The 12,306-nt window shown below is 49.0% G+C and overlaps 1 protein-coding gene across 5 annotated transcripts in view; it reads left to right on the forward strand.

The window, feature by feature from the left end:
• Dag1 (dystroglycan 1) overlaps positions 1 to 7,361 on the forward strand; it is a 52,223-nt gene extending 44,862 nt beyond the window's left edge. For all 5 annotated transcript variants that reach the window (XM_052187289.1, XM_052187292.1, XM_052187291.1 and 2 more), the window contains one exon: positions 2,538 to 7,361. In XM_052187289.1, the coding sequence (XP_052043249.1) occupies positions 2,538 to 4,940 (2,403 nt within the window). In that variant the 3' untranslated portion in view covers positions 4,941 to 7,361. The remainder of the gene's footprint in view (positions 1 to 2,537) is intronic.
• Positions 7,362 to 12,306: the final 4,945 nt, after the last annotated feature.

Here is a 12,306-nt window from a genome sequence, read left to right on the forward strand (position 1 = left end):
CTTCTGAGTAAGAAGGCATAAGTAAAGAACATGAAGGCAGTGTCTGGCTCAGCGGTTAAGAGCACTGACTGCTGTTCCAAAGGTCCTGAGTTCAAATCTCAGCAACCACATGGTGGCTCCCAACCATCTGAAATGAGATCTGATGCCCTCTTTTGGTGTGTCTGTAGACAGCTACAGTGTACTTACATTTTACAATAAATACATCTATAAACAAACAAACAAACAAACAAACGGGCCGGCGGTGGTGGCGCACGCCTTTAATTTCACCCAGCACTTGGGAAGCAGAGGCAGGCGGATTTTTTTTGAGTTTGAGGCCAGCCTGGTCTACAGAGTGAGTTCCAGGACAGCCAGTACTACATAGAGAAACCCTGTCTTGAAAAACAAAACTAACTAAACAAACAAACAAAAACTGAGCTCCTAGTCACTAGTCACCTCACGGTGTAGTCACCTCACGGTGTAGACTAAAGGGGATTGGGGGGTTGGTTGGTTGTTGTTTTTAAGACAGAGTTTCTCTGTGTATCCCTAGCTATCTTTGAAATTCATTTTGTAGACCAAGCTGGCCTTGAACTCAACAGAGAGCCGCCTGTTTCAAGTGCCGGCATTAAAGGCATGCACCACCACACCTGGCAGGGGAATCAGATTTTAAATCTGTCAGTTAAAATCTCTAGTAGAAGGTGTCTTGGGTACAAATCTGAGGTTTGAACTGGAGTCTGCTCTAAACACTCAGGTTTTTGGCCTTTGGTAAGAAGGAGACCTGGGCAGCCAGCACTAGGGTGCCCAGAGGCATGGCATGGATGCCTTTGCCATAGGACCTGGGTTAAGATGTGGCCTTAGGTTAAAAATAACCCCTGAGCTAGTGTTGAAGATGTGTCTCCTGCTGTCCATTGTGTCTCTGGACTTAGGGCAGGAGCACAGCTGAAAGCACTTTCAGTCAGAGTAGAGAAGGTGTGACCTTCCTTGAATCGGGGACAGGAGTTTGTGTTTCACAGAGGTGGCAGGAGCTGAACGTGGGACCTGGGCTAGAAGCAAGTATTAATTTCTCTCTTGTCAGCTGATAGAAATTCCTTTGGGTATCTCAGTATTTTATTTTATGTCACTGTAGGAAAGGACTTGCACACTGGAAGAAATCTGAACGATTCTTTTGGGGATAATAAAGAACTGAGCTCCTTAGGACGCTTCTATGTCAAGGGCAGAAGCGGGCTGTGTATGTTTCTGTCTCGTGACCTCTCCTTCAGAGATTGGAGATGACTTTTTCCTTTTCTTTTTCTTTTTTGAGACTTGGTTTAATGTATCTCACCGCCAAACTCACCGTGTATTTACCATACCCACTTTATTTAGTTCTGGAGATTGAGCCCAGGGGTTGGTGCAGTCTAGACAAGCACTCTGTCAACTGAGCTCATTCCTGAGATGCCTGTGGTCAACATTGTTCTAGAATAGTGTTAGTTGCCCTACTCTGGGTACCATAGTTCTTGGGGTTTGAGAAGTGGGATCCATTTAAACAGATATTGCAACTATTTTATAAGAAATGTGTGCCCTGGTCAGGCGGTGGTGGCGCACACCTTTAATCCTAGCACTTGGGAGGCAGAGGCAGGCTTCTGAGTTCGAGGCCAGCCTGGTCTACAAAGTGAGTTCCAGGACAGCCAGGGCTACACAGAGAAACCCTGTCTCTGAAGAAAAAAGAAAAGAAATGTGTGTCCTATCTTTATTCATTAAGTGATGATTATAAAACAAGTCATTCTGGGGTATGGGCCTTCCTTATCCCCAGACTTATGTGCACTTGCATTTGTGTGCAGGCAAGGTACTCTAAGCTGGGCATATGACCCGAGCAGTATGTGTCTGTGAAGCGGAATAGAGGGGATTGGAAATGGTGTTTCAGGCTGGAGTAAAGTGTTCTAACTATACAGGTAGGAACAGGCAAGTAGGGTGTGTCACTTGTATAAAAGTCCACAAAAGTCTTTGTTTTTATTTACATGTTTTCATTTTTTTAGGATTTATTTTCTTATTTATATATCAGTGTGTTTGCCTGCATGAGTTTATATGCACATATGTGCAGTTGCTAGAGGAGGCCAGAGGGGGCTAGGATCTCCAGAAGCTGCAGTTACAGCTGCCCAGTGTGTGTGCTAGGGACAGAATCCCAGTCCTCTGATGGGCCCTCTGCCCTCTTAACTGCTGAGCCATCTCTCTAGCTTTAGTTGTTTGTTTTTAAAGACAGGGTCTCAAACTGGACCCCAGACTGGCCTTTAACTCATACCTCCTTCGATCTGCCTCCTGAGTTCTGGGATTACCCCTGAGAAATATAATGCCCACTCAAAGTCCATGCATCCTATTGTGTGTTAGTGTGTCTCAGTCGTGTGTGTCATGTGACAGCGCATTCCTGCTGTCCTCAGGAGGTAATGAGTTGGATTTCCCAGCAGGAATTCTAAATTATTCTTCCAGCTTATCACATACATATCTATCAGGTTAGACCTGTGGTTTATGATCATTTTAGGCTAGGCAATGATAATGACATTTATAACTCATACTTACGTTTCTTTTAGGTGTCTGCTGCAGGGAAGGAGGCCTTGCCGTCCTGGCTACACTGGGATCCACACAGCCATATTTTGGAAGGCCTTCCTCTTGACACTGATAAAGGTGTCCATTACATCTCCGTGAGTGCTGCTCGCCTGGGCGCCAACGGAAGCCACACCCCCCAGACTTCCAGTGTGTTCTCTATCGAGGTCTACCCTGAAGACCACAACGAGCCACAGTCTGTACGGGCAGCCTCGTCAGACCCTGGTGAAGTTGTGCCGTCTGCCTGTGCTGCTGATGAGCCAGTGACCGTCCTTACGGTGATTCTGGATGCTGACCTCACAAAGATGACCCCAAAGCAAAGGATTGATCTGTTGAACAGAATGCAGACCTTCTCAGAAGTAGAACTTCACAACATGAAGTTGGTGCCTGTAGTGAATAATAGACTATTTGACATGTCGGCCTTCATGGCTGGCCCAGGAAATGCAAAGAAAGTGGTAGAAAATGGGGCTCTGCTGTCCTGGAAATTAGGCTGCTCCTTGAACCAGAATAGCGTTCCTGACATCCGTGGTGTAGAAACCCCTGCTAGGGAGGGTGCTATGTCTGCCCAACTTGGTTATCCTGTGGTGGGTTGGCACATTGCCAATAAGAAGCCCGCTCTCCCTAAACGAATCCGGAGGCAGATCCATGCCACGCCTACACCTGTCACTGCCATTGGACCCCCGACCACGGCCATTCAGGAGCCTCCGTCTAGGATAGTGCCTACTCCCACATCTCCAGCCATTGCACCTCCAACAGAGACCATGGCTCCTCCTGTCAGGGATCCTGTTCCAGGGAAGCCCACGGTCACCATTCGGACTCGAGGTGCCATTATTCAGACCCCAACTCTGGGCCCTATCCAGCCTACTCGGGTGTCAGAAGCTGGTACCACAGTTCCTGGCCAGATTCGCCCGACACTGACAATTCCTGGCTATGTTGAGCCTACAGCAGTTGTCACTCCTCCAGCAACTACCACAAAGAAGCCACGAGTATCCACGCCCAAACCAGCAACGCCTTCAACTGATTCGTCAGCTACCACAACTCGCAGGCCAACCAAAAAACCACGGACACCCCGACCAGTGCCCCGGGTCACCACCAAAGCGCCTATTACCAGATTGGAGACAGCTTCCCCACCCACTCGAATCCGCACGACCACCAGTGGCGTGCCCCGTGGGGGAGAGCCTAACCAGCGGCCAGAACTCAAGAACCACATTGACAGGGTGGATGCCTGGGTGGGAACCTACTTTGAGGTAAAGATCCCATCAGACACCTTCTATGACAACGAGGACACCACGACCGACAAGCTCAAACTGACCCTGAAGCTGCGAGAGCAGCAGTTAGTGGGGGAGAAGTCCTGGGTTCAGTTTAACAGCAACAGCCAGCTCATGTACGGGCTGCCCGACAGCAGCCATGTGGGCAAACATGAGTATTTCATGCATGCCACAGACAAAGGGGGTCTTTCTGCTGTGGATGCCTTCGAGATCCATGTTCACAAGCGCCCACAAGGGGACAAGGCTCCTGCACGGTTCAAGGCCAAGCTTGCTGGAGATCCTGCACCCGTGGTGAATGACATCCACAAGAAAATTGCTTTGGTAAAGAAACTAGCTTTTGCCTTTGGGGATCGAAACTGCAGCTCCATCACCCTTCAGAACATCACCCGGGGCTCGATTGTGGTTGAATGGACCAACAACACGCTGCCCCTGGAGCCCTGCCCCAAGGAGCAGATCATAGGGCTGAGCCGCAGGATTGCTGATGAGAATGGGAAACCTCGTCCTGCCTTCTCCAATGCTCTGGAGCCTGACTTTAAGGCTATGAGTATTGCTGTGACGGGCTCTGGCAGTTGTCGGCACCTCCAGTTTATCCCTGTGGCACCACCCTCTCCTGGGACCTCAGCAGCACCAGCCACAGAGGTTCCAGACAGGGACCCTGAGAAGAGCAGTGAGGATGACGTTTACCTGCACACAGTTATCCCAGCTGTTGTGGTTGCAGCCATCCTGCTCATTGCTGGGATCATCGCCATGATCTGCTATCGCAAGAAGAGGAAGGGCAAGCTGACTCTTGAGGACCAGGCCACCTTTATCAAGAAGGGGGTGCCTATCATCTTTGCAGATGAGCTGGATGACTCCAAACCCCCGCCCTCTTCCAGCATGCCTCTCATCTTGCAGGAAGAGAAGGCTCCCCTCCCACCTCCTGAGTACCCCAACCAGAGTGTGCCCGAGACTACTCCTCTGAACCAGGACACTGTGGGAGAGTACACGCCCCTGCGGGATGAGGATCCTAATGCGCCTCCCTACCAGCCACCACCACCCTTCACAGCTCCCATGGAGGGCAAGGGCTCCCGTCCCAAGAACATGACCCCATACCGATCACCCCCTCCGTATGTCCCCCCTTAACCCACAAGCGCCTGGGTGGAGGCAGGGGTAGGGCAGGGGCCTGGAGACAACTTGGTGTTGTCTGTAGAGACCGGTGGCCCACAGACCATTGCCCACCGGTACCCAACACCTGACCTAGCACACACTGACACACAGGGCCTGGACAAGCCCGCCCTCTCTGGTCCTCCCAAACCCCAAAGCTGCTGGAGAGACTTTGGGGGACTTTTTTATTTTTATTTTTATTTTTTTTGCCTAACAGCTTTTTGTTTGTTCATAGAAAAGTCTTCGCTGCGTTTTGATGGCTCTGAAGCACTGTTTGAGTAGAGGTAGGAGGCGGGAGCGAGGAACCGTGAATGAACTCGCAGGCAGTGCTGGGCGGCCCCAGCTCTCTGCGTTTTGCCTTTAACACTAACTGTACTGTTTTTTCTATTCACGTGTGTCTAGCTGCAGGATGTAACATGGAAACAGTAGCTAAAGATTACATTCAAAGGACTTTCAGAAATTAAGGTTAAGTTTTTACATTTAATCTGCTGTTTACCTAAACTTGTACGTATAATTTTTGGGTGGGTATGGGGAATTGCTTTGCTAAAAATAAGCTCCCAGGGTGTTTCAAACTTAGAGAAGACCAAGGGACAGTATTTTTTATCAAAGGAATCCTATTTTTTCACACTATGTCAACTTGGTTGCTCTGATATCCCAGAGCCTGACTGAGGGCCTCCTGGTCCTGGCTCGGGTGCCAGGGCCCTGGTGCTGGGTTTGCTCTCCCGCTGTGGCCAGGGGCTGGAAGCTGGGAGGGCCTCATGGGCCATGGACATCCTGACCTCTTCCCCATGCACGCTAGTGGCCTACCACCAAGGGGTCTTCATTTCTGTGGGAAAGGGACTCCAAAAGGCATCGGTGGCTGTGGCCTCCAGCCTAGGCGCTCCAAGGTGGGCCAGCTGCTCGCAGGGGCACCTGGGAAGGTGAAGGACTCCACCTCATCAACCTTTCTTCCCCTTCTCTGTGGGTTTTGTTTTGTTTTGTTCTTTTCCTTCCCTCTTAAAAGGAGTATCATGGTCTTTGAAACACTCAGTGGGGGACATTTTGGTGAAGATGCAATATTTTTATGTCATGTGATACTCTTTCCTCACGTGACCTTGGCCACTTTGTCCCAACAGTCCACAGCCCTACCCCACACACCCTGTCCCCTCTTCTCTGGCGCTCCAGTCCTGGGCCTTGGGCCTGAACAACTGGAAAAGCTCTAGTGGCTGGGGAGGAGTGCCAGCAATAGTTCATAGTAAAAATCTGTGGGCTCTCAAAGCTAATTTTTTACTAAAGTTTTTATACAGCCTCAAATTGTTTTATTAAAAAAAAGATTAAAAAATGGTGATGCTTAACAGCAGTTTGTACAAGCTCCTAGTGTTGATTCCATGGAACTGATGGCTTCGCTCATTTGACCCTCCCCCTTCTTTTCCTAATGGGTTAAATTCTGGATTACATAGAGGCTTCCTTTGCCTTTTTTAGCAGAACATCGTCCATCTGTCTGCATCTCCGTCCCATGACTCAGGGGCACCCACTCTGCTTTGATTCTCCTCCTTTGGAAGAAACCATTTTGAGCATGCCTTTTCTTGACGTCTGAGTTACTTCAGTACCTTTTTGGGAGGAATGCCTTTTGCAATAATGTATCCCTTCCCTCACGAGGGTGGGTGGGTGGACCCAGGCTCCCTTCCACACGGAGCAGTAACCTCTAAGCCATATCAGACTGTTTAGCGAGGGTGTGCTGTCTCAGGAAGGAAAGGCCAGTAGGACAGAAGCATTGCTTCCAAATGGTGGTTCCTTCTGCATTCTCCACAAGGCCCACCCTTCCTGCTCAGCCCCCAGGAGGGTTCTTTAGGGTGAGCAGTGCCCAATGGGGAGGAGTCTGCCTGTGAGTGCCTCGTGGATGGCTGGTGACTGGACCTTGTGCTTCCAAGCTCTGGTCCAAGCTGGAGTTTCCCTGATGTCCCAGAGTCAAGAGCAGGGATCTGACCTGATGAAATTATTTCTGGTGACCTCATCAAAAATAAATAAATAAGTAAATAAATAAATAAATAAATCCCAATATTCCAGGTGAGAGCTTTGGAAAGCCCTCCAGATAACTCTGTTGTTGCTCTTAGCAACCCCACCATTGGGCATTGCCATGTAGAGAGGAGGCTGGCCCAGAGTGGCCTGTTGTCATAGCAACTGGAGGCAGTGGGGCAGTGAACAGAATAACAACAGCAACAATGCCTTTGCAGGCAACCCCCTCCCTGAGCCCTGAGCTGGTGATGGCCATCAGACTCTGAGACAGAGAGCCAATCTCACATTCAAGTGTTCACCAACCACTGACGTGTTTTTATTTCCTTCTGTATGATTTTAAGATGTGTTTTCTGCATTCTGTATAGAAACATATCAAACTAAATAAAAGCAGTGTCTTTATTACAACGCCATCGCCTCTGACTGTCTATTTACCTTGGCTCTTACGGTTCCTGGGTATGAGTGATGGGAGGGGACAGTCCTGTTAGAGAGGGTAGCTCCGGGACCCTCTGCAGAGGCTTTCATTCCTTACCTCCGGGAAGGCCAGGTCTGTATTCCAGGAACCTTGCCAGTGTGCAAGCTTCTGGTAGCACCCCTTCTGCCTTTGAGTCAGTCAAGAATAATTTTGGTTCTCTGTTTTCTCATTCACAAAGGTAGGGTTTGACTGGGAATCTAATGGGTGAGGTGGGGGGTGATGGGAAATCTGCCATCACAGAATCCCTGCCTCAGAAGGGGCAGCAGCCTCTGGGCAGGTCTTCTGGCTAATCCTCCTGAAGACTGGGATAGAGGTATGCTGACAGCTCCACTGGGGCTTTTTACCCAAAAAATACTGTGGGCTTGGGATTGGCTGGTCGGCCGCCCTAGTGAACAGCTTCTACCCAGGGCACTTTGTTCTCGACCGTCCAGATTCTGGGTGGCCAACCCCAAGTGCCTATCAGGATACAGACAGGCCTGGTGAATGAGCGTACTGCAGACCTAGGGAAGGGCTGGTGTTTTCCTGGGACAATACTTACATGTGGGGAGTAGAGATGCAGCAGTCATTGCCAGAGAGACGCTGGTTACATAAAAATGGTGCCTCTTCCGGCTTATCTACCAGCTCACCATGAGACTTTGCACCTCCACTTTTCCTGGTGGTTCAAAAATGTTTGCAGTTAGGATATAAACACCTTGAAAATGCCAAGGCAAAGCCAGCCTAGGCACAGAGGCCCTGCCTTAAGGCAGCCATGGTGGTGCAGACTGGTAACCCAAGTTCTTGGGAGATGGAGCATCAGGAGTTCGAGAACAGAGTCAGCTGCTTAGTTTCACCTGGGATTCATGGGACCTTGTGTAAGGACACCATGTCAGCAAAGGCTGCTGACAAGTGTTCAAAGACACATGCCTCACTCAGCCTTCTAGGCCTTGCAGTGGGAACCTGGGAAATGGCCCCGCAATTGCTCTCAGTTAAGTTGACCCTCAGAAAGCTCAGCTTAAGCTCTGACTCAGGATGATCGGAGGAACAGGGAGAAGAGAAGCTGCAGGCTGCAGAAGGAGCTACCTGCTGCTCCCCGCCGTCTTCGCAGGAGTCTGCCATTGAGCTTGGTAGACATTTGCTCCCAGCACTCAAGCCAGGTTCCTATGATCTTTTCTTTTCTTTTCTTTTCTCTTTCTTTTCTTTTCTTTTTTCTTTTCTTTAAAAGATTTATTTATTACTATATGTAAGTACACTGTAGCTGTCTTCAGACACACCAGAAGAGGGCGTCAGATCTCATTATGGATGGTTGTGAGCCACCATGTGGTTGCTGGGATTTGAACTTGGGACCTTTGGGAGAGCAACACATGCTTTTAATCACTGAGCCATCTCACCAGCCCCCTATGATCTTTTCTTGATGGAAGTGAGTCTGTGTATGTCCTTTGAGCTAAAGAGAAGGTGATAGAAGGGGGTTGGGGGCAGGCAGAAGGGTGCTAACAGGAACCTGCTTTTCTACTTGATTTGACTCAGGGCTACTCCTGGGATCTCTCCAGCATGGCTCTCCAGGCTGTTATTGAGGTTAGGATAGTGCTGTCTCCAAGGGACTCAGTGAACTGGGGAATGGAGTGGAGATAATGGATTATAGTCAGAGCCTGTAAAAGGGGTAGAGAGAAAAGCAGAGGGTCTGAATTCTTACCAATCTCATGTAGACACTTCCTTGAGAGCCAAGATCTCCCGGCCAGTCACTCGAGAGACAAGGCTGCTGGCTAGAGGACCTTGTTTGTGTGTTTATGAATTGTGGCTCACGCGGCTTCTAGACGTTCCAGACTATTGCTAAAACGTAGCTTCTAGCTTGTTTCTCCGTGTTCCAATCGAATGAGCAGCTAGGAGAGGCTCTACCCTGGTTTCTTTAAAATACACAAGGTATATCTCAAGGTCTTTCAAGGTTAAGTTTTAGTATTGCTGTCTTAAAAATCCAAATCAGTCTAGCACAGTAGTATATGCCTGTAATCTTGGCATGTGTGAAGCAGAGGCATTAGGAGCAGGAGTTCAAGGACAGCCTTGTCTACACAGAAAAATTTGAGATCACTCTCGGCTACATGAGACTGGCTTAAAGCAAAAAGCCTGATGTGGCACACGCGTGGCACACGCATGCAGTTCAGCACCCAGGAGCCAGAGGCATGTGGATCTCGAGTTTGAAGCCAGCTTTGTCTACATAGTGAGTTCCACTCCAGCCAAGACCACTTAGCAAGATCTTGTTTCAAAAAAGGGGAGGTAGGGAGCAGGAGAGATGAAATGGCTCTCTGGTTCAGAGCGCTTGCTATTTATTAGTCCCAAGAACCCGCCTTCAGTGGCTAACACCCACATCTGGTGGCTCACAGGTTCTGGTCTTTATAGGCACCTGCACCCATGACATACATTTAACATAGACACACATACACATAAATAAAAACAAATCCCTAAAAATGAAAGGGAAAAGATATCAGGAGTGGTAGCACATGCTGTTAGCCCCAGCTTTTTGGGAGGAAGGTGGATCTCTGAGTTCCAGGCCAGCCAGGATTACACAGTGAGGTCCTATCTTGAAAATAAGAAAAAAGAAAAGTGACTTATTTTACTTACTTTCTATAAAGTACTGTCTTTGATGCACGATGGCTAAGTCCCAGAGAAGGCAGAGAAGTTGGCCCACATTTTTTCAAACTACTGTAAAGCAGGTTCCATTCCTCGGTGTGACCCAAACACTATTATTTTGATTGTATTGTCGAAGAGCAAGGTTTTAAATAAACTCCCCAATGAGGGATGTATTTACCACTTCTTTATGAGGACTCTAGAAGATGCAGAGAAGACAGTAGATGGGAGGGGTGCGAATTCCGGTGGTAGGAGCTACGACTGACACCTAAGCATGGGGACTTGCCCCAAGTTGGCTACCCTCCATTGCCTCCTACTTTGCTGAAGGTGACTCGAATTTCATCTGAGACCACGTCTCTTGGGGCTTCTGTGAAACCCAGGCTTCTAGGCAGGTTCAGGACCAGGGCAAGGATGAGGTCTCAATCTGGTAGTGGCTCCTCAAGCACGCCAAGGAAGCCCCAGGAAGGAATGGGTCAGCTCCGATGTAGCCCCAAAGTAGAAAAATGACGCCCGATTTCCAGGAGATGGCGCTATAGGACTAAGAGGCCAGCGGTGGGTGGGGCTTGAAGAGGTGGGTTGTGGGTGGGAACACGAGTGTGGTAGGCGTCGGTGGGTCGGAGGGTCGGGCTGTGAGCGGGTATGATTTAGGGAGGGAAGGGCTGAATTGTGCCAGCATAGCTGGGAGGGGAGGGGCGGCCCGGATGTGGGCAGGCCTGAAGCAGAGAGGCGGGCGGAGCGGTCCTCTAGTTGCGCTCAGGATTCACTACCCTACGGGATTCTAAGAGTGTGTCTGGTAATTCGAGGCTGTCATTCTCACACTCCATTCTCCCTCCTAAAGGGAAGCCTGAAGGAGAATGGGTGACGCTGAGGCCCTGGCTTTCCGCTGGCTTCCGCTCTGGGGTTTGAATTCTATCTGCAAAGTTTGAATTCTGGTGTATTATATAGTCTTGGGATTCTAACTACCTGTTGCAAGATGGTTTAGTGTAAGGGCACTTGCCTGAATTTGATCCCGTGATCCATAAGTTGGAAAGAGAACCGACTCCTGCAAGTTGGTTTCTGATCCAAATTATCAAATAAATAAATGTGGGGTGGGGTGGGGAGACCCCCATCCTTTGCCAACGCCCCTGTCCTAGCTCTCTCTTACTTTAAGACCTGTGATCCATGGGGGTCTAACTTCCACAATTTGGGTTTGTTGGTTTCTTAGTCTCTCCTTCGAGCCTGAGGGCATCCGAGGCAGGGGATAGCCTGATAGGGTTCTGTGGTATCCGGGAGAGTCTAGGCTAGCACTTAGGTAATTCTGGTTGTACTATTAGAGTCATTTTAGTCTGTACTCCTGGGCAAAGGACCCGAGAAAGAAATGGGGGCGGGGAACCGGCTCATTCTCTTGAGTGGACCTGGAGCCTGAGCGCCCTGAAACACCAGAGAATGCCTTTCCTCAAACCGTCCAGCTCCTGGCACATACTGGGAAAGCAGGTGATCTCTGGCTGGCTGAGAAAGCTGTTATTATTCTGTCCACAGGGTAGCTCAGTCTCAGGAGATAGAGACAGGTAAGTTTGGAACCTAACACAATGGGCACAAGTTGAGGACAGGTCAGCCTTCCCTTACAGTGACTTGAACGTACTACTCCAAGATCACTTCCCACTTCCCTTAGATACTAAGGGAATCCAAGGTTGGAAGTCTAAGATTGAGAACTCACGTGGTGAGTTGACCCTTTGGGGTCAAATGACCTTTTCAGAGAGGTCACCTAAGACATTAGAAATCACAGATATTTACATTACAATTTACAATGGTATCAAAATTACAGTTATGAAGTAGCAGTGAAAATAATTTTATGGTTGGGGGTCACCACAACATGAGGAACTGTATCAAAGGGTCTCAGCTATGGGGAGGTTGAGAACCACCACAAGTCTTAGAGCCTCTGTTAAAAAAGGTCTTGGGAAAGAGAGGTGAAGCAAAGAGCTGGTCGTGTCAGCAGGAGGTGGGTGGACCTCTGAGGAATGTCTCTGAGAAGAAACCAGCTTTGTTTTGGATGAACTCATCCTTAGGGAGCCTGGGTTGAGATGGACAGGAACTGGCCCTGTAGTGTGTGTGTGTGTGTGTGTGTGTGTGTGAATGTGAGAGTGTATGTGTGTATGTAAATTTGTGTGAATGTGTGTGTGAGTGTGTATGTGTATGTGAATGTGTGTGCATGTGTGTGAATGTGTGTGTATGTATGTGTGTGCATGTGTGTGAATGTGTGTATGTATGTGTGTGTATATGAGTCTGTATGTGTGTGAGTGT

This window comes from Apodemus sylvaticus, chromosome 7, assembly GCF_947179515.1.
Source record: "Apodemus sylvaticus chromosome 7, mApoSyl1.1, whole genome shotgun sequence".
Classification (NCBI taxonomy): Eukaryota; Metazoa; Chordata; class Mammalia; order Rodentia; family Muridae; genus Apodemus; species Apodemus sylvaticus.